General features: G+C 38.5%; 1 protein-coding gene and 1 pseudogene across 8 annotated transcripts in view; one reads left to right on the top strand and one right to left on the bottom strand.

Annotated features, from left to right (window-relative positions):
* The window catches only part of TOGARAM1 (TOG array regulator of axonemal microtubules 1), a 148,030-nt gene that overhangs the window by 121,485 nt on the left and 3,395 nt on the right, over positions 1-23,150 (top strand). For 6 of the 8 annotated variants that reach the window (XM_045587617.1, XM_036458229.2, XM_036458225.2 and 3 more), the window contains 4 exons: positions 839-965; positions 5,050-5,168; positions 18,946-19,135; positions 22,265-22,484. In XM_045587617.1, the coding sequence (XP_045443573.1) occupies positions 839-965; positions 5,050-5,168; positions 18,946-19,135; positions 22,265-22,484 (656 nt within the window). Of the gene's footprint in view, positions 1-838; positions 966-5,049; positions 5,169-18,945; positions 19,136-22,264; positions 22,485-23,150 lie in introns of those variants that run through there. The other 2 variants (XM_045587618.1, XM_036458249.2) reach the window with 2 other exon arrangements.
* On the bottom strand, positions 13,504-14,537 carry LOC118730360 (annotated as a pseudogene).

Raw genomic sequence — 23,150 nt, 5'->3', positions numbered from 1 at the left:
CAGCCAGGTAAAATCAAGAAAATAGGAGCACATAAAAAATGGATACCATAGTAACTTGAGAAACATGGGATATCTGCACTTAGAAAATTACATAAATTTTTAATTGCTATCTGTACTTGAAGAACAAAAAAATTTATGAAGGTTAAGAACTCAAAGAAAGCTGGTAAAATAATTAAGATGTGTATGGTACAGTGGGTGTAGTAGTGACAGAAATGTTGGGTGTAGTAAGAAGCCTAGTTTCAATTCCTAGCTCCAATCACTATTTGCCCTTAAACAAGTTACTCAACCACTGTTAGCCTTTGTTTCATTGTATACAACATTAGGAAAGTTAGAATGGGGATTGATAATGCCCCACACAAAATCTAAAAATTTATGGCAGTTATTGATGAAGTTAGATTAAAAGGGGAGAGGGAGACTATTGAGTTCATAGAGACTAAAGTAAAAAAGGATATCAAATTTTTAACATTTTAAGATTCCTATTACTTGAGGTTATGAATTAATCTTGTGGGAGTTATTATATCAAAAGCTAATAATGTAGAAGGTAACTATGTTAATTTTCTATTGCTGCATAATAAATTACTACAAATATCAACACTTTTTTTTTTAAACTTACTGTTCTTTGGGTTAGCAGTCTGATATGGCTCAACTGCTTTTATTAAGGTGGAAATCAAGGTGACCACAGTACTGGACCCTTACCTAGAGGGTCTATAGAAGAATCTGGTTACAGATTCATTCCACTTGTTGGCCAAATTTAATTCCTTATGATTATAGGAATGAGTAACCATTCTTTGCTTATTTAAAACATAAAACTACTTATGTATTTCTCAAATATCTATAGGTATTATGGTCGAAAGATGCTTTTCCTCATGATGTGTCATCCTAATTTTGATAAAATGCTTGAAAAGTATGTCCCATCTAAAGATTTGCCATATATTAAGGAATCTGTTAAAAGCTTACGACACAAGGTATGTAGAAAAGTTTAATATAAACAAAGCAAAGTATATTTGCCCAGGAATGTAAAGGTTAGAAGTAATTATTTTTCCAGTTGTCTTTGTTGATCATTTAGAATATAACTACTGTAGCATTTCAACAACTACAATGCTAAGTAGACAACCATTTCTTTGCTGGCTGTCAGTGTTCTCTCTCAGTTCCATAAGGATAAGAATCCTGCTTATGCTGTAAGCCACAGAAAGCTCTCTGCTTTTACGGGCCCATGTGATTAGATTAAATCTAATTTCCCTATCCTAAAATCATTGGTACCATCCTATCTAATAAAGAGGGAATATGCTAATTGACCCTCATACCATCACAAAGTTGGCAGCACCCACAGCCAATAAGGAGGGAATATGCTAATTGACTGCCATACCCTCAAAGATGGCAGCACCCAGTCCCCTCAACCCCACTGGGGCGGCAGGTCCCCCAGTCCCCTCAGCCCTCTAGCCACCAGGAGCCGGCCCAAGGCGCAGGCAAGCCCAGCCACCCAGGGCCAACCCGAGGCACAGGCAAGCCTCTGATGGTGGCAGCCCAGCTGCCCGGGGCTGCTTGAGTCTTGTGCTGCCAAAGTGGCAGCAGCAAACGTGTGATGGTGCGTTGCCTTCCCCCTAATCACCAGGTCGCCTCCCATTCCTTAAGAGGAAGCCCTGACAAGTAATGTGATTTAGAAATGTCTATGAAATGAGTGGCTCAAGGAATACCAAGTAAATTAAAAATTTTCTATGGTAATTTATGTTGTTTCTCTCTGATAACCTTGGGCAAAGGATTAATTTATGAAAGGATATTTCAAAGATATATGATAATATATATTTTGTTAATTTATTTTTTTAGGATCATTTTTTTTTAATTGATATTTTTATATAGATTTCAGAGAGGAAGGAAGAGGGAGAGAGAGATGGAAACATCCATGATGAGAGAGAATCATGGATCGGCTGCTTCCTGCAAGGCCCCCACTGTGGATCAAGTCCACAACCCGGACATGTGTCCTTGACCGAAATCAAACCTGGGGTCCTTCAGTTCATAGGCCAATGCTCTATCCACTGAGTCAAACTGGCTAGGGCATAATATACATTTTAGAACATTTTTTTTCCTGCCTATTGATGCTAAAGACTTCAACTTCATTCCCATAGAACTTATTAAAATAACCATGAAAAGCCGAAATCAGTTTGGCTCTGTGAATAGAGCATCGGCCTACAGACTGAAAGGTCCCAGGTTCGATTCCGGTCAAGGGCATGTACCTTGGTTGTGGGCACATCCCCAGTGGGGGGTGTGCAAGAGGCAGCTGATCGATGATTCTCTCTCATCAATGTTTCTAACTCTCTATCCCACTCCCTTCCTCTCTGTAAAAAAAATCAATAAAAAAATATTTAAAAAAAAAACATGAAAAAATTATCTTACTCAAATGAGACATTTTATTTTTTTTTTTAATATATTTTATTGATTTTGTACAGAGAGGAAGGGAGAGAGACTGAGAGCCAGAAACATCGATGAGAAAGAGTCATCGATCAGCTGCCTCTTGCACACCCCCTACTGGGGATATGCTCGCAACCAAGGTACATGCCCTTGACCGGAATCGAACCCGGGACCCTTCAGTCCCCAAGCCGACGCTCTATCCATTGAGCCAAACCGGTCTCAGCAAATGAGACATTTTATATTTGTGAATTATTTCACATACAAGTATCAGAGGGATAAAAAAAGGTTTCAAATTATTATTTTTTAAAATATATTTTATTGAGTTTTTACAGAGAGGAAGAGAGAGAGATAGAAAGCTAGAAACATAGATGAGAGAGAAACATCGATCAGCTGCCTCCTGCACACCCCCCACTGGGGATGTGCCCGCAACCAAGGTCGAACCTAGGACTTTTCAGTCCACAGGCCAACACTCTATCCACTGAGCCAAACCGGTTTCGGCTTCAAATTGTTATTATCAAAAGGTTTATTCTCACACTGGTGTTCCATTAGAATTCATTGTTTATGTAATGTGTTCTTATTCTAATATATAAAAACCCGGGGTTGTAACTACTGAGGCTCAACCAATTGGAAGTCAGTCCTGTAGGCATGGTGCCCCAGCATTGACTATTAAGGGGGCTGCCAATCAGGGCCAGAGAGAGGCCTGAGAAACAGGAACTGATTAATTGCCTATGTGGCAGCTTTTGATCAGCACTCCTCTCTCTCTTTCTCACCCAGTCTGACCAGCAGTGTGCCTCTATTTCTCTACAGGCCTCCACCAGGGCTGCTTATCAGCCCCATCTTTCTGATTAGGCCCATTGATAGGCTCAGAGATGCTGACTAGCATAGAAATTGACAATTCAGAACCAAATCTCGGTGAAGTGTGTGGAGCCAATGACTGCCTAGGAGGTGGAACTTTTATTTTATTATTATTTTTTAAAATATATTTTATTAATTTTTTTTCAGAGAGGAAGAGAGAGGGATAGAGAGCTAGAAACACTGATGAAAGAGAATCATCAATCAGCGGCCTCTTGCACACCCTGAACTGGGGATGTGCCCACAACCAAGGTACATGCCCTTGACCAGAATCGAACCTGGGACCTTTCAGTCCACAGCCCGATGCTCTATCCACTGAGCCAAACCCGTTTCAGCGGAGGTGGAGCTTTTGATGCTGACTGGCATACAAACTGACCAATCAGAATCAAATCTGGGTCAACTGTGAGGAGCCAGTGGCTGCCTAGGAGGCGGAGCTATTGACGCTGGCTGGCATAGAAACCGACCAATCAGAACCAAATTGGCTGTCAGAGGAGGGCAATTGGGGGCAAGATCAGGTTAGCAGGGGAGGGCCGTTGGGAGTGAGATCAGATCAGGGGAGGGCACTTGGGGGCATCCATGCCCACAAGTGGAGGGCAGTTAGGGAAGAGATCACACTGGCAGGGGAGGGCCCTTGGGGTTGAGATCAGTCAGACACAGGAGGGCAGTTTTGGGGGCAATCAGGCCTGCAGCGGAGTGCAGTTGGAGCTGAGATCAGGCCAGCAGGGAAGGGCAGTTGGGGGCAACCAAGCCTGCAGGAGAGGGCAGTTGGGGCGAGATCAGGCCGGCAGAGGAAGGTAGTTGGGGGCAGGATCAGGCAAGCAAGGGAGGTCATTTAGGGGCAATCAGGCAGGCTGGCAGGTGAGCAGTTAGGAGCCAACCTTCCCAGATTGCAAGAGGGATGTCCAATTAGAGAAGGTGCAGGCTGGGCTGAGGAACCACCCTCCATCCATGCACGAATTTCGTGCAGTAGGCCACCAGTTTTCTATATGGAGGTTAGATTTAAGAAGAGTACGTACTTACAGCCCTAGCTGTTTTGGCTCAGTGGATAGAGTATTGGCCTGCAGACTCAAGGGTCCCAAGTTCGATTTTGGGCACATACCCAGTAGGGAGTGTGCAGGAGGCAACTAGTTGTTGTTTCTCTCTCATCAATGTTTCTATCCCTCTCCTTTGCTGTAAAAAAATCAATAAAATATATTTAAAAAGAAGAGTATTTATATAAAATATAGCATATTCATTTTTAAAAATTTCATATATTCATTTACAAAATTTTAAACATTTACCAAGCCAGTATAATTTCCTATTAGTTCACATATTTTGTTAATTTACTAATTACAAGATACTTATATATATATATCTAATATTATACTTGATAATTTTTAAAGCATAAGCATAGCAGATTATTAAAATATTTTCAATTATTCTCGTCTGATGTGGCTCAGTGGTTGAGTGTTGGCCTATGAATCAGGAGGTCATGGTTTGATTACACTCAGGCACATGGTCAGGTTGTGAGCTAGATCCCCAGTAGGAGCATGCAGGATGCAGCCAGTCAACAATTCTCTCTCATCATTGATGTTTCTCTCTCTCCCCCTCTCCCTTCCTCTCTGAAATTAATAAAAATATATTTTAAAAATAAATAAATAAATGTCATTGCCAAACCCCCCAAAAATAAAAATGTTTTCAGTCATAAAAACAGATTAATAATGGTTGCTATGAAAATTACATTTTATGAGTTATTTCAATTTAATACTGTTAAGACTTTCATTACAGTGCCTTTCTTTATATGATTTACAGGGCTTGGGAGATTTACCATTAGATACTTCTTCAGCAAAAGGAAGACGATCTCATACTGGCAGTGTTGGAAATGCAAGGTCATCATCTGTTTCCAGAGATGTTTTAAATTCAGCTGAAAGGTAGAATCATTTGATAGTCCACATCATTAGAGGGATTACTCTCTAATGATAGTAGTCTCATTTGGATGTTTCCATAATCTATCCCAGAGGTATTTGTCAAAATTTAACTGAACTCTAAAAGTTGTTAAGGGCTTAAAAGTGTGAGGTAATTAGATTTAATAAGGCAATTATGTGTATACTTACAACAACTTGCTTTTACATGTACTAAACATTAGTAAAGCTTTAGTGTTATTGAACTTAGCAATATTATGCTTGTGTTGGATAGCTGTGATTAATTTTTTTTAATATATAACCTTTAATTTTTTTTCCTTAATTATAAAAGTAATACATTATGGTTAAGAAAGAAACGACTTTGGAAAATACAAACATTAAAAGAAGAATTTAACCGATAATACCAATAACCAGTAAAAAAAAAAAAACTGCTTGTAAACATTTTATAAAAATAATTATATATGTAGTTGTCTCATCTGTTTTCTTTTAACTGCTTTTAACAGGTTGATTATTTCATTTTTTTAAATCTTTCAAAAGTATTATGATTGCTCTGATATATTTTAAACATTTAAAAATTATATGAGTAGCCCTGACGGGTTTGGCTCAGTGGATAGTGTGTTGGGCTGTGGACTGAAGGGTCCCAGGTTCGATTCTAGTTGAGGGCATGTACCTTGGTTGTGGGCTTGATCCCCAATGAGAGGCATGCAAGAGTCAGCTGATCAATGTTTCTCATTGATATTTCTGGCTCTATATCCCTCTCTCTTCCTCTCTGTAAAAAGTCAATAAAAAAATATATTTTTTAGCCGAAACCGGTTTGGCTCAGTGGATAGAGTGTGAGCCTGCGGATGTTTCTAACTCTCTTTTTTTTTTTTTTTTTTTTTAATAAATTTTTATTGTTCATATTATTACAAATGTTCCTTTCCCCCCCCCTTCTCACCCCATCCTCTGCCCTTTCCCCATCCCCCATTGTCCTCATCCATAGGTGCACAGTTTATGTTCATTCTCTTCCCACATCCCCCTCTCCCCTTTTCCCCAAGAATAAACAGTTCACTCCCCTTCCATACCTCTGATTCTATTATATTCAACAGTTAATATTGTTCCTCAGATTTTTTTTTTTTTTAGTTTCCATGGTTTTTAGATTCACTTGTTGATAGTTACGTATTTGTTGTTCATAATTTTTATCTTTATTTACTTTCTCTTCTGAAAGAACCCCCTTCAGCAATTCATATAATTCTGGTTTGGTGGTGATGAACTCCTTTAGCTTTTTTTTCTTATTAGTGAAGCTCTTTATCTGACCTTCGAATCTGAGTGATAGCTTTGCTGGATAGATTATCTTTGGCTGTAGGTTCTTGCTATTCATCACCTTGAATATTTCTTGCCATTCCCGTCTGGCCTGCATGGTTTCTGTTGAAAAATCAGCTGACAATCGTATAGGTGCTCCTTTATAGGTAACTACCTTCTTTGCTCTTGCTTCTTTTAATATTCTCTCTTTGTCTTTTGCTCTTGGAATCTTAATTATGATTTGTCTTGGTGTGGTCCTCTTTGGATTCCTTTTGTTTGGAGTTCTGTGCGCTTCCTGGACTTTTAAGTCTATTTCTTTCACCAGGTGGGGAAAGTTTTCTGTCACTATTTCTTTCAGTATGTTTTCGATATCTTGCTCTCTCTCATCTTCTGGGACCCCCATAATTCTGATGTTGGTTCGCTTGAAGTTGTCCCAGAGGTTTCTTACATTATCTTCAACTTTCTGGATTCTCTGGCCTTCTTGCGTCTGCGGAGGAGTGTCTTCTGGCTCTTTATGTTCCAAATCTTTGACTTGATTCTTGCGATCTTCCATTCTGTTTTTAGGACTCCATAAAATATTTTTTATTTCAGACAATGTATTCTTTATTTCTTGTTGATCCCTTATTATTTCTAGTTGATCCCTTTTCATATCCTCATAGGTCTTGTTTATTTTATCGGCCTTTTCTAGGAGATTCTTGAACAACCTTATAAGTGTGGTTTTGAACTCTATATCCCAGTGTTTTTCAACCTTTTTTGGGCAAAGGCACACTTGTTTCATGAAAAAAATCACGAGGCACACCACCATTAGAAAATGTTAAAAAATTTAACTCTGTGCCTATATTGACTATATATAAAGTAATTCTCTTGAATAGGAATCAAATAAACACAAAGAAAGTATTTTATAATTACTTTATTATGAAATATTAAGTAAACAAAATAGTGAAAAATTATAAAATTCTTGTCTTGTCTGCACCTACGGCACACCAGGCAACATCTCGCGGCACACTAGTGTGCCACGGAACAGCGGTTGAAAAACGCTGCTATATGCAGTCGCTTTTTGTCCTCCATTTCTTTAGTTTGTGATCTATTTGGTTTAGGCATTTTCGCAGGCAGCTTTCCTGATGGGGCGGGGTTTCAGGGTGGAGCCTACAGCCTTGGCTTCCGTCAGCCCCGCCCTATGCGACTCTGAGACTCAGGGTCCTTCAGTACCTGTTGCAAGCGCCTCTGAGAGAAAGGTGCCCTCGACTTTCGCCTGCTACCAAACTATCCATGCTCTCCCCCAATGAGTCCAGCATTGGGGCTCAGTTCAGTTGGTAGTGGGATTGGAGGTGGCGCCCAGAGCAGTCTGGAGCCCCTGTCTCCCTCCCGTCAGGGCAATCCCGTGGCACAACCAGCCGGCCCCTCTCTGAGTGCAGTGTGCGCGCCTCCGGGACCTCCCCTCGCCGCTTCCCCAGAGTCCCACCCCACAGCCCGGCTCCCTATGGATGAGCCTGGGTCCCCGGGGTGTGGCCTAGAATTGGGGTTCAGAGCAGCTGGGCCCAGCACAGCCGGAGCTTTTCTCTCCTTCCCGCTTGGGACCGCCAGCCAGGCACTCGGCCTCCCTCCTCTCCGGCTCTGTCCTCTCCGCGCACACCGCTTGTCTCTGTACCTTGGGCTTTTACAGCTCCTCTGCGCTTCCTTCTGGTTTTCTCCTTGCTTCTCGTTGTAGAATTTCCAGTCAGTCAACTTTCCTGTAGTTCTGGGTAATGTCCATTTTATATTTTAGTTGTATTTTGTTGAAATTGTTGTGTGCGGCTGCGGCTAGTTGCCTACCCGAGCAGCCATCTTGGATTCTCCTCGGATGTTTCTAACTCTTTATCCCTCTCCCTTCCTCTCTGTAGAAAATCAAAAAAATATATTCAAAATATATATATATTTTTTTAATTATATGAGTAAATACATACATATACTTTGTTTTATTTTTATTTATTTTTAAATATATTTTATTGATTTTTCACAGAGAGGAAGAGAGAGGGATAGAGTAAGAAACATCAATGAGAGAGAATCATTGATCAGCTGCCTCCTGCACACCCCCTACTGGGGATGTGCCCACAACTAAGGTACGTGCCTTTGACTGGAATCAAACCCACGACCCTTCAGTCCGCAGGAAGACACTCAATCCACTGAACCAAACCGGTTTCCACAATATACTTTATGTTTTCTGTATTTGTATATCTTTGAAATATTTTATAAACTAAAATAATATTTATGTGACAATATATGCTTCGGAGATCTTGTTACTGAAAGTACAGTCAACAGAACAGCTGCATTATCATCACCTAGAAGTTTATTTAAAAATGCAAAGTCTTATACTCCCTAAGGCCTACTAAATCAGAATCTGTTGTTTTTCCACATTGAGATATAGTCGCAAAAGATCAGATATTTTAGTCAAAAATTTTTTTTCACATCCAACAAAAATTATTTTTTAACATTTATTGAGAGTGTACTATGTATTACTAGTGAGTTACTTATTTTGTAGATGTTTCTCAATTTGGGTTTATCTAATACTTTCTTACAGTTAGGTGAGGCAAGAATAACAAAAATGATATTTTATCCTTCCTAATGCATCATTTTATGAGGTGGATGATGTTATTATCTTATTATTGATTAGAGGCCCAGTGCACAAAATTCGTGCACAGAAGGGGGTATCCCTCAGCCCAGCCTGCACCCTCTCCAATCTGGGACCCCTCAAGGGATGTGCAATTGTCAGTCAGGATCAGGCCTAAACGGGCAGTCAGACATCCCTCTCACATTCCAGGACTGCTGTCTCCCAACTGCTCACCTGCCTGCCTTCCTGATTGCCCTAATCACTTCTGCCTGCCAGCTTGATCACCCCCTGACCACTCCTCTGCCAGCCTGATTGATGCCTAACTGTTCCCCTGCCAGCTTGTTTGCCCTTAACTGCCATCCCCTGCAGGCCTGGTCCCCCCAACTGCCCTTCCCTGCAGGCCTGGTCATCCCTAACTTCTCTCCTCTGCGGGCCTGGTCACCGCTAACTGCCCTCCCTTGCAGGCCTGGTCCTTCTCAACTGCCCTCCCTGCTGGCCATCTTGTGGTGGCCATTTTGTGTCCACATGGGGGCAGCCATCTTTGACCACATGGGGGCAGCCATCTTGTGTTGGAGTGATGGTCAATCTACATATTACTCTTTTATTACATGGAATAGAGCTACATGGGTGGGGGCCAGCTGGTTTTCCCTGAAGGGTGTCCCGGATCACAGAGGGGGTTTCCTTGGGGTGTGTGGCAGCCTGGGTGAGGGCCTGTGGTGGTTTGCAGGCCTGCCACGTCCCCTGGCAACCCAAGCTGAGGCCCTGGTATCTGGGGTTTATTTATTTTCTACAATTGAAACTTTGTAGCCTGAAGCAGAGCCAAGCCTTCTGCTTGCTCAATGGTGGCAGCCATTTCTGTTGGGATTTATGTATCTTCTATAATTGAAACTTTGTAGCCTTAAGCGAAGGCCTTGGCCAGCCAAGGTGTGCAGAAAGCTTGGCTTCCTCCATTGCCGGAGAGACCCAAGCATCCCTCCTGCTCTCTGTGGACACAGCCATCTTGGTTCAGATTATTTGCATATTTGCTCCTGATTGGCTGGTGGGCATGGCTGGTGGGTGTAGCCAATTTGCATATTACTCCTGTGTTAGATAGGGTAATATAATGATGGTTTCTTCTGGTATTGAAATAATGCTGGTTAATATCATTGTGGTTTCTTCTTTAATACAGGAACTTCTTTTAATATAGGGCTATTTAGAAAAGTGTTTAATTTCCAAATATTTGGAGATTTTTCAAATACCTTTTAGTTAATAATTCTGAATAGTTCTTTTGTGTCATTAATTGTACTCTATATTATTTCAGTTCTTTTAAAATTACTGTTTTATGGCCCAGCATATACCTTGTTAGAGAATATTTTTATATCTACTTGACAGAAGGTGTATTTATATTGTGATTGGATGTAATGTTCTATAAAATGTCAGTTAGGTTAAGTTGATTAATTTTTTAAATAAACTATATGCTTTCTGATTTTCTATCTACACTCTATCAACTGCTGAGATAGAAGTATTGATATCTCCAGCCATATTTGTGAAATTGTTTCCTTTGTCCTTTAAGTTCTATCACTTTTTGCTATTGATGCAGTGTGATTAATGTGATTAAATTCACATATATTTGGAATACTTGTGATTTTTTGGTAAATCGACCTTTTTATCATTTATTAAATCTCTCTCTTTCCCTCTTAGACTATTTCTTTTCTTAAAGTCTACTTGTCTAGTTTTGTAATGTTTGTATGATATGTCTTATTTATTTTTATATATCTTTAAAAAAAAAAAAATAACTGTTGCCCTAACCGGTTTGGCTCAGTGGATAGAGCATTGGTCTGTGGACTCATGGGGCCCAGGTTTGATTCCAGTCAGGGGCATGTACCTGGTTGAGGACACATCTCTCATTGATGTTTCTAACTCTCTATCCCTCTCCCCTCCTCTCTATAAAAAATCAATAAAATATATTCTGGTCAAGGGCACATCCCACCAGCAATAACGAAGGTTTCAATTTCTCCACATCCTCATCAATACTTGTAGTTATCCAAGTGGTGTAAACTAATATCTCATTTTACAGACTCTCTCTTTGACCAAACTTTAGTGTCAGCCCTCTTTTGCACTGTTCTTGGCCTACATAAGCCAGGCTTAGCAAAGAATTCTGCTGTCATTCCCTCCCACCCCCTTGTTATCTGAGAAGCTTCCTCATCCTCCACCTACCTAGCCTGCCTTTAGCAAATTCTTATTCAGCCAGTTTAGCAAGAAACTCTCTACCCTGATGTCTCCTCTTAGTAATTTTTTATTCACTTACCCCCTCACTATATATGTTGGCTATAAATCCCATTTGTCTCTGCTGTATTCAAAGTTGAACACACTTTTGCAATGGTCATGATCCCTATTGCAGTAGTCTTGAATAATGTTTTCTTAATCATTTTACAAGAGCCAGAATAATTTTTCTTTAACATATTGTGGTTTTGACTTATATATCCTACTACATATTTTTTTAAATGTTTTTATTTTGTAGATAGTATATAATTAAGCCTTGCTTTTTTTATTCAATCTAACAATCTGTGCCTTTTGATTGGAGTATTTGCCCATTTATTTTTTATTTTAAATATATTTTTATTGATTTCAGTAAGGAAGGGAGAGGGGTAGAGATAGAAACATCAAAGAGAGAGAAACATTGATTTGGTGCCCCAGCACGCCCCCTATTGGGGATCAAGTCTGAAACCTGGGCATATGCTATGACCAGGATTTGAACCAGCAACCTCCTGGTGCATGGGATGATGCTCAACCTACTGGGTATTTGACCATTTATATTTGATATTAATTATTCATAACTAGAGGCCCAGGGCATGGAATTCGTGCGTGGAAGGAGGTGTCCCTCAGCCCAGCCTGCACACTCTCCAACCTGGGACCCCTCAAGGATGTCAGACAGTCCTAAATGGGCAGTTGGACATCCCTCTCATAATCCAGGACTGCTGGCTTCCAACTGATTGCTGTTAACTGCTTCTGCCTGCCAGCCTGATCACCCCCTAACCACTCCCCTGCCAGCCTGATTGATGCCTAACTATTCCCCTGCTGGCCCAATTGGCCCCAATTGCCCTTCACTGCTGGCCTGGTCCCTCCCCCCAACTGCCCTCCCTTGCCAGCCTGCTCACCCCCAACTGCCCTCCCCTGCAGGCCTGGTTGCCCTAACTGCCAGCTCAGTCACCCCTAATTGTCCTCCCCTGCTGGCCTGATCTCCCACAACTGCCCTCCCCTGCTGGCCATTTGTGACAGCCATCTCTTGTCCACATGGAGGTGCCCATCTTGTGTGTTGGAGTGACAGTCAACTTGCATATTACCCTTTTATTACCTAGGATGTTTGGTGTAAGCCTTTATCTTGATTGTTCAGTCAATCCTATATTGCTGTTGTTTTTCTCTTTTCCTCCCTTCTTTTGAATTGATTGATATGTGTGTTTCTTATTTTATTTCATTAACTCCTCATCCTTTTTTTTTAAGTGATTGTAATATACATACTTTACAGTAAAAATTTTTGTCTTCTCATAGTTTACTTTAAAATAATATTAGACCAATTTAAGTATAATGTGAAAAACATGTAACAGTATACTTTCATACCTTATTTTCATCTTTTATGTTATTTTTGTTGCCATAATACATTCTTTTTATATTTACTTTGAATAGACAATGTAATATATAAATGTATGACTATGTTCATTCCCCCTCCCCAATTTTATTGAACTATAATTGATATATAATGTTATTTTACTTTAAGGTATACAACATAATGATTTGATATATGTTTATATTGTAAAATGATTACCACAGTAAGTTTAGTTAGAACCCATCACCTCACATAACTTTTTTGTGTGATGAGACCTTTTAAGATTTATTTTCTTGGCTACTTTCACAGATACAGCCTGGTATTGTTAACTAGAATTACCAGAATTTACTTATAACTGGAAATGTGTTCCTTTTGACCACCTTCACCCATTTGCCCTCACTCTCTGCCTCCGGCAACTATTAATCTGTTTTTTATCTATGAGTTTGGTTTTTTCTAAGATTTCACATAGAAGTGAGATCATACAACATTTGTCTCCCTTACATTTCACGTAACCTAATGCCATCAAGGTCTATTCATATTGTCCCAAATGGCAGGATTTCCTTCCTCTGATGGCTGAATAATATTTCATTGTGTGTATAGATACTACATTTTCTTTATCCATTCATCTCTCAGTGGACACTTACATGGTTTCTATGTCTTATTGTATCTAATGCTGTAATGAACATGGTAGTACATATATCTTTTCAAGATAGTGACTTTATTATTTTTTTATATATAAAACCAGAAATGGAATTGCTGGATCATATGATAGTTCTGCTTGTTGTTTTTGTTTGTTTTTTTTGTGGGGTTTTTTTTTTGGTAATTTGTTTGTTTAACATTTATGATTCTTACAGAGAAAATGAACATACAGCAAATATTTAAAAACTGTTTTCCATTACCTTTGTGTTAGCACTTAAATACATATATCTATTTCAAGGTGACATTTAAAAATGATTCTAATATAACAGCAGCAAAAATATAATTCTGCAATTAGAAAAGAGCTAAACTGGGACCCATAATTACTTTACATTTACAAGTGTGACTCTAAAATAAATACTACCTTCTAGCAGCTTTATCAGCATGTTAGGTTTGGTTTAAACACACACGTTCAGTGTGGGGGTTTGTAAGAGACAGTCAGCCCTAAAAACCGAAGTCCTCATTCAGTCCAAAAGGCAGGCAGAATAAAGTCAAAGTAACTGGGGAAATAGGATTCCTACATAACATCAAAAGCATGTGAGATTCTGCAGCAATTGGAGTACTCCAGGATTGGCATGTTGTTCTTGCTTAGAACTAATTTCACCAGAAGAGTTTAACAAGGTGGACATTTATTTCACCACATCAAGTGCATTGAAAATGACACATTTCTTATGTGCTGACCTGACTTCCTGAATGACCTAGCTAGTGAACTAGTTGCTAGTAACCTAGTCATCTGGGAAATCAAGCCTGCAAAATAGGAAGCCAATATTCAAATTAATGTGTCATTGTCTGACCCTCTCAAATGAGTTATTTTCAGTATAAACATATAACCTCAATATGAGATGTCTAACTATAGCAAACACCACCAAGAGCAAGACAGCATCTCTTCTTCTATGGCTTAGGTTTTGGTTTTGCCCAGAATCCTGATACATGGAGTAGCCCATACCAATAGTCATTGCAGCCACAACAAAACCTTGTGCTGCCACACGCATGTGGATCAGGTGAAGGGACATTTTAGTATCTCCCCTGTTCTTCAATTTATATAATCCACATGCAACGATGGCTCCAAAACCCGCCATTCCAATAGGGACAAATGGTGCCTCTTTAGCTTTTCGGATAAATTTAGATCCTTGACCTTCATCATATGAAGAAAGAGAAACATCTGTGTTGGATGACATACTGATTGAAGAATCTTCCAAACTCTACGGGACCTCTCCAACTCCGGCAGGCTTCTGTTTTTTATTATTTTTTATTATTGATTTTAGAGTAGGAGGAAGGCGGGGAGAGAGAGAAGAAGGTTAGAGAAATACAATGATTGGTTGCCTCCAGGCTCTATCCTGACCAGGGATTGAACCTCAATCCAGGCATGTGCCCCGATCTGGAATTGAACCCTCAACCTTTCAGTGCACAGGACAGTGCTCCAGCCAACTGAACCATACCAGCCAGGGCCATAGTTCTATTTGTAAATTTTTTTTGTAATAAAATCCATACTGTATCAAATTATATTCTCACTAAGAGTACACGAGGGTTCACCACACCCTTACCAACACTTGTTATTTCTTGTCGTATATTCAGAGAGGAAGGGAGAGGGAGAGATAGAAACATTAATGATGAGAGAGAATCATTGATTGGCTGCCTCATGCATGCCCTTTATTGGAGATCAAGCCCACAACCCTTGATTGGAATTGAACCTAGGACCCTTCAGTCTGTAGGCCAATGCCAAACCAGCGAGGACTCTTGTCTTTTTTTATAATAGCCATTCTGATAGGCTATTGTAAAAGTCTATTACAATGAAATGATGCTTCATTGTGATTTTTCCCCCTGAGGATTAGTGCTGTTGAGCACCTTTTCATGTTATCTGTTGACCTTTTGTATGTCTTCTTTGGAAAAATGTCTATTTTGTTACTCTACTCATTTTTTAATCAGGTTGGCATTTTTGCTATTGAGTCATATGAGTTGTTTTTATTGATTTTTTTAGAGAGAGGCATGGAGAGGAAGAGAGAGAATCATTGATGGGTTGCCTCCCGTATGCACACCTACTGGAGACTGAACCTGCAACTTGATGTGCCCTCACCAGAATCAAACTGGCAACCTTTAAGTGCATGAGATGACACTCAACCAGCTGAGCCACACTGGCCAGGGCAAGTCGTATGAGTTCTTTATAATTTTGGATATTAATCTTTTACAGATATATCATTTGCAAATATTTTCTCCCATTCCATGGATTGCTTTTTCACTTTGCTTACGGTTTCCTTTACAGAAGCTTTTTAGTTTGATTTAGTCCTACTTGTTTATTTTCTCTTTTGTTGCCTTTGTTTTTGGTGTCAGATCCAAAAAAAATCATTGCCAATACCAACATAAAGGAGCTTATACCTGTTTTTTGTACTATGAGTTTTATGGTTTCAGTTCTTACATTTAAGTCTTTAATTAATTTTCCTAATATGTTTTTATTGATTTTTAGGGAGAGAAGAAGGGAGAAAGATAGAGAAATAGAAACATTGATGAGAAACATCATCCTTCAGCTGCCTCCTGCATGCCCCAACTGGGGAGCGAGCTCACAACCCATGCATGTGCCCTGACCAGAAATTGAGCCACTCCGTACCAGCTGGGCTTTAATTAATTTTGAGTTGATAGTGTAAGATAGGGGCCCATTTTCACTCTTTTGCATGTGTAGTGTTTGGTTTTTCCAATACCATTTATTGAATAAATTATCCTTCCTCTTTTGTCATAAATTAACTGACCATTTATGTGTGGGTTTATCTCTGAGCTCTTTATTCTATGCCATTGATTTACATGTCTGTTTTTATGCTAATACCATACTGTTTCAATTATTCTAGTTTTGCAATATAGTTTGAAATCAGGAAGTGTGATGCTTCCAGCTTTGTTTTTCTTTCTCAACATTTGTTGGTCCTCTTTTGGGACAGCAACTTCAGGTACTCACAGTAGTCCAGAATTTAACATACCATCAAAGGCTTATCTAAAATATAATCTCTAACAAAACTAGGCTGTCCCTTAAGGGGCAGACTGGAAGAGGACAGTGGGGGAGGGGGGAAAGGGGGACACAGGTAATGTTTTCAACAACGAATATTAAAAGAAAAAACTATTCTGTCCCGAACCCCTGGTAATAGAATGGCTTACTTTTTTACCAAAAAGGTTGGAAAAGTACCAAAATCTACATGTGGCATGTGCCCAGGTTGACTCCATGGAGTTCGTGCAGTGAAACTAAAGTTCTAATGAGATTGCCTAAAACGAAAAAATATGTCAGTAGAGCTTATATTCAATCCATGTGTGCTTAATGCTTCCATGACAGGATCAAAGTGTGCTTTCCTTATTGAGGAGCAGAAAATTGTGAAAATATTGAAGGCACAAGCCAGAGTCAGAAAGCTAAATTTAAAAAATGAAGCTTTTTGGAATAATAAAAGCAATGAAATGGGCGGGGGGAGATATTGCTTTGCTTATTCTGTGTCTTTTTTGGTTTCATATTAATACCACTGGAATTTTTATAGGCATTATACTGAATCTATACATTGCTTTGGATACTATGGACATTTTAACAATATTAATTCTTTTTATTCACTACCACAAAATACCTTTCATTTATTTGTGTCTTCAATTTTTTTTTATTTTTTTTTTTATCATTGTCTTATAGTTTTCAGTGTACAAAGTCTTTCCCTTTCCTGGTTAAATTTATTTTTAGGTATTTTATTCTTATGTAATTTTTTTTTAATTTCTCTGATAGTTTATTATTTGTGTTTACAAATACACCTGAATTTTGCATATTGGTTTTGTATCCTGCAACTTTACTGAATTTAATTATTAGTTTTAAAATGTTTTGGTGGAGTCTTTAGGGTTTTCTGTAATATATCATTTTGCACATAGAGACTGTTTTATTTCCTCTGTTTCTTTTGTTGATGTTGTTTTGTTTCTGGGGGGAGGAGGTTTGTTTGTGTGTTTGTTTTGTTTTGTTTTGGTTAATCCTCATCTGAGAATATTTTTTCCATTGATTTTTAGAGAGAGTGGAAGGGAAGGGGAGAGACAGAGAGTGAGAAACATTGTTGTGAGAGAGTCACGTCAATTGGTTGCCTCCTACGCATGACTGACCTGGATTGAGGATGGAGCCTGCTACCAATGTACCCGCCCTTGACCAAAACTGAACCGGACTCTTCAGTCCACAGGCTAATGCTCTAATCACTGAGCGAACTAGCTAGGGCAACTTCCTCTTTTTCCATTCAAATACCTTTTGTTTCTTTTTCTTGCCTAACTGCTTCAGCTGGGATTTTCAGTAGTATGTTGACTAAGTGGCAAGAAGAGTTATCCTTTTCTTATTCCTAAAATTAGAGAAAAAAAACGTTCAACTTTTCATTGTTGATTGTGTAATAGCTGTGGGCTTATCACATGTGGCCTTTAATGTGTTGAGGTAAGTTTTCTCTATATCCAATTTGTTGAGTATTTTTATCATGAGTGGATGTTGATTTTTATCAAATGCTTTTTCTGCATCTATTGAGATGGTCACATGACTTTTTATCCTTCATTTTTGTTAATGTGGTATATCACCTTGATTGATTTGTGGATGATAAATGATCCTTGTATCCCTGGAATAAATCCCACTTGGTCATTGTGTACAATTCTTTTAACTTATTGAATTTGGTTTACTAATATTCTTATTTAGGATGTTGGTATCTGTTCTTTTCAATAAAATATATATATTTTATTGATTTTTCACAGAGAGGAAGGGAGAGGGATAGATAGTTAGAAACACTGATGAGAGAGAATCATCGACCAGCTGCCTCCTGCACACCTCCTACTGGGGATGTGCCCGCAACCAATGTACATGCCCTTGATGGGAATCGAACCTGGGACCTTTCAGTCTGCACACTGACACTCTACCACTGAGCCAAACTGGTTTCGGCTGGTATCTGTTCTTAATGTCTTTTTTCTTAATGTTATTCTTAATATCTTCTCTTTTTTAAATAAATTTTATTATTCTTAATCTAACTAGTGAGTTCCTCGATGTTACTTTATCTTTTCCCCCTAAGGTATATTAGTGTTATTTTACTATCAATTTCATCCTGTTGTGTTTTTCTAAAGCCTCACACATTTTTATATTTATTTTTTAAATATGTTTTTGTCCACCCACTATGGCTCAGTGGTTGAGCTTCAAGACCTGTGAATCAGGAGGCCATGGTTCAATTCCAGTCAGGCCATATACCCTGGTTGCGGGGCTTGATCCCCAGTGTGGGACTTGCAGGAGGCAGCCAATCAATCTCTCTCATCATTGATGTTTTTATCTCTCCCTCTCCCTTCCTCTCTAAAATCAATAAAAACATTACTTTAAATATGTTTTTATTGATTTTTAGAGAGAGAGTAGGGAGAAGGAGTGAGAGAAACATCAGTTGGCTGCCTCCTTTGCACCTTGTACTGGGGATCAAGTCCATAACCTAGACATGTGCCCGGACCAGGAATCGAACCTGTGACCTCTTGGTGAACAGGATGACGCTCCTTCAACTGAGCCACACCGGCCAAGACAGGTCACTTTGTGAATTTTTAGAAAATAAATATATAACGAGAATTACATTTTAGGTTTGTGTTTTATATAGAACATTAATAATAAAATTAAATTTACCTTTCTTTTACTTTAGAGAGATAACTGAAATTTGTGAAGTCTCCAAAAAGTCTGTTCCCCGTAATTCCTTAGAAAGTGCTGAGTATATCAAAGTCATAACAGGTTTATTAAATGCAAAAGACTTTCGTGATCGTATTAATGGGATTAAGCAGCTTTTATCAGACACTGAAAACAATCAAGAGCTTGTTGTTGGAAACATTGTGAAGGTAAGGACACATCAAAATTAATTTTCGTTTTCAATATGTTGCTAATAAAGTTTATTAGTATAAAACGTTTCCCTAAATGTTAGTATCTCTCTCTCTCTCTCTCTCTCTCTCTCTCTCTATATATATATATATATATATATATATATATATATAGAGAGAGAGAGAGAGAGAGAGAGAGAGAGAGAGAGATAAATATAGATATAGATATAGATATAGATATAGATATAGATATAGATATATTTTATTGATTTTGTACAGAGAGGAAGGGAGAGAGATAGTTAGAAACATCGATGAGAGAGAATCATTGATCAGCTGCCTCTTGCACACCCCCTACTGGGGATATGCCCGCAACCAAGGTACATGCCCTTGACCAGAATCGAACCCGGGACCCTTCAGTCCCCAAGCCGACGCTCTATCCATTGAGCCAAACCGGTTTCGGCTATATATTATTTTTTAATGTTAAAATAACTTTAGTGAAAAGGATGGATTACTTATATTTTGCTCTTTAAAGAGCATTCTAGAACAATTCAAAGTAATTATTAAAAAAATAAGTAACAAAATAGATGCTTATTTTATGAATCTTCTCACTAGATGGTAACTCCTTGAAAGTTCTTGGAACCTGACAATCAGTAAATATACATTGAGTGAATTAATAAATATTTTAAAGCCAGAGATTTTAGGGGATTTGCTATCACTTTAGAATTGGATATATTAACATTTTTCATAAATAGGGTAGAGATTAAATATACCAGCTTAACTACCTATCTTTAGGAAAACAAAAAACATAGAAAGAGAGATAGTAATAAATGTTAGTGGTATTAAAGCATAAGTTAATTATACTTCATCAGAGTTTAGTTTACTTAATTTTGTTATTTACTCATTAAACTTCATTAAAAATTAGTATTATGTATTAAACTTGGCAAATATACACTGAGTGGCCAGATTATTATTATCTCTGAACACATAATAATCTGGCCACTCAGTGTATATCCTATATAATAAAAGGCTAATATGTAATTGTCCCCTTGACCAGGAATTCGACCAGCAGGCAGGCCAGGCCGGCCAACCACCCATGTCACTTCCCCCTGGCCAGACTGGCCGGACCCAACCCATGCAAGAATTTATGCACTGGCCTGTGTATGTACACACACACACACACGCACACACACACTGAGTGGCCAGATTATTATGTGTTCAGAGATCACAAAAATCTGGCCACTCAATGTATTATACTCTTCATTCCAGTAATGTTGCCTTTTAATTTTAAGAAGAAAAGTACCATGTTATCCTATCATGCAAACCAGAAAGTAAAATTTTCTATTTCTGCTGAGTAAAAATGTCTTGTCCTAGCCAGTATGGCTAAGTGGATAGAGCGTTGGCTTGTGGACTCAAGAGTCCCCGGTTTGATTCCAGTCAAGGACGTGTACCTTTCTTAAGGGCACATTCCCAGTAGGGAGTGTGCAGGAGGCAGCTGATGGATGTTTCTCTCTCATCCATGTTTCTAACTCTCTATCGGATAGAGTCTATCGCTATCCTTCCTCTCTGTAAAAAAAAAAAAAAAAAAAAAAAAAATCAATAAATATATATTTTTAAAAATAAAAAATGTCTTAGGAAGACTATTCTTACCATGAAGAGTTATATATATATATAACTAATGACTCAGTGCATTAAATTCGTGCTGTCCCTCAGCCTGGCCTGCACACTCTCCAATCTGGGACCCCTCAGGAGATGTCTGACTGCCAGTTTAAGCCTGATCCTTGTGGAATGGGGCCTAAACTGGCAGTGGGACATCCCTTTAGCAATCCAGGATCATTGGCTCCTAACCACTCACCTTCCTGCCTGCCTGATCGCCCCTTAACCCCGCTGCCTACTGGCCTGATCTCCTAACTGCTCTCCCCTGCCAGCCTGATCCCTAGTTGCTCCCCCCCTGCCGGCCTGATCCCCCTAACTGCTCTCCTTTGCTGGCCTGATGGCTGCTAACCGCCTCTGCCTCGGCCCCACCCCCATGGCTTTGTCGGGAAGGACTTCTGGAAAATGTCTGGTCTAATTAGCATATTACCCTTTTATTAGCAGAGATGGTATTTCATTGTGCAGATGAATCAGTTTTTTAATTCACTCACTGCTGATGGGCACTTAGGCTGTTTCCACATCTTAGCTATTGTAAATTGTGCTGCTATTTTAATAATCATAGGGGTGCACATGTTCTTTCTGATTAGTGTTTATGATTTCTCGGGATATGTTTCTAGAAGTGGGATCACTGGGTCAAATGGGAGTTTCATTTTTAACTTTTTGAGGAAACTCCATACTGTCTTCCACAGTGGCTGCACCAGTCTGCATTTCCACCAGCAGTGCACGAGGGTTCCTTTTTCTCTGCATCCTCACCAGCACTTATTTGTTGATTTGTTCATGATAGTCATTCTGAGAGGTGTGAGATGATACCTCATTGTTGTTTTGATTTGGATGATTAGTGACTTTGAGCATGTTTTCATATGTCTGTTGGCCTTCTCTATGTTCTTTTTTGAAAAGTGTCTATTTAGTTCCTTTGCTCATTTTTTGATTGGATTGTTTATCTTCCTTTTGTTAAGTTATTTGAGTTTCCTGTAAATGTTGGAAATTAAACCCTTATCAGTGATAACACTGACAAATATGTTCTCCCATGCAGTGCGTTTTCTTGTTGTTTTGTTGATGGTTTCTTTTGCTGCCAAAACTGAATTTTTTATAATAAAACTTACATGTCTACTTTTGCTATGAATAGATAAAAATAGAAACTTAATCTTAATTCCTTAGAATTAGCTAAGCTACCTGCACCTTCCAGAAAACATCACTTCTATCACATTTATAGTATACAAGACATTGCCTACTGATCCAGATTTCTCAAGCTTAATTTATTAAGATGTCTTTTGGAGTGATTTTTTAAGCCTTCTCATTTTGCTATTAGAAAATTTGACACTTAGATTTATCATCCAAGTTTTTATAAATTTTTTATTTTCTAAATGTAGGTTAAATGAAATGTGCATGTGTTTTCAAATAGTATGCTAAAGGAGAAATACTATGAAATGCCAAAAGAAATTTAAATATAATAGCTATAAACAGTATTTCATTTTAAGTAATTTATCACTTTACTTTCAGATTTTTGATGCTTTTAAATCTCGACTTCATGATTCTAATAGTAAAGTAAATCTGGTGGCTCTTGAAACAATGCACAAAATGATTCCTTTGCTTAGAGACAACTTATCTCCTATCATCAACATGCTAATTCCAGCAATAGTAGATAACAATCTGAATTCAAAGAATCCAGGCATTTATACTGCTGCCACAAATGTTGTTCAGGCACTGAGTCAGCATGTAGGTAAGAAATCTTACTTTGGCATTCCAGATACTTGAACTTAACTGTTGTACTTTCTTATTTTGCTTATTTTCATAATGCTAAAATTCTAACTATTCAATTTTTTGTCATTTAATGTTAAAAATTTTCTTCATTAGTATATTTTAAATTACTATTAGTAATTAAATGTTATCATATGAAATTGACTTTCTCTTCCCTTATGGTTGACTTTTCAATTCTTTTTCCTACCTCAACCTCACATCTTTTTTAAAAATTAATTCAAAATGGATCATAGCCAAAACTGGTTTGGCTCAGTGGATAGAGCGTCGGCTTGTGGACGGAAAGGTCCCAGGTTCAATTCCGGTCAAAGGCATGTACTTGGTTGCAGGCACATCCCTAATAGTGGGTGTGCAGGAGGCAGCTGATCTATGTTTTTCTCTCTCATTGATGTTACTAACTCTCTATCCCTCTCTCTTTCTCTCTTTAAAAAATTAATAAAATAGATTTTAAAAAATGGATCATAATTATGAAAAACATAACCATAAAACTTTTAGAAGACAACACAGGAAAAAATCCTCAGGACCTAGGGCTTGGTAAAGAATTTTTAGTGTGACACTAAGTGCATAATCCATAAAAGTTTATATATTGGACATCATCAAAATTAAAAACATTTGGTCTGTAAAGATAAAC

The sequence above is a fragment of the Pipistrellus kuhlii genome, unplaced genomic scaffold (assembly GCF_014108245.1).
Source record: "Pipistrellus kuhlii isolate mPipKuh1 unplaced genomic scaffold, mPipKuh1.p scaffold_m20_p_1, whole genome shotgun sequence".
Taxonomy (NCBI): domain Eukaryota; kingdom Metazoa; phylum Chordata; class Mammalia; order Chiroptera; family Vespertilionidae; genus Pipistrellus; species Pipistrellus kuhlii.
The sequence above is the reverse complement of the archived record's forward strand: the minus strand, read 5'-3'. Positions and strand labels throughout refer to the sequence as shown.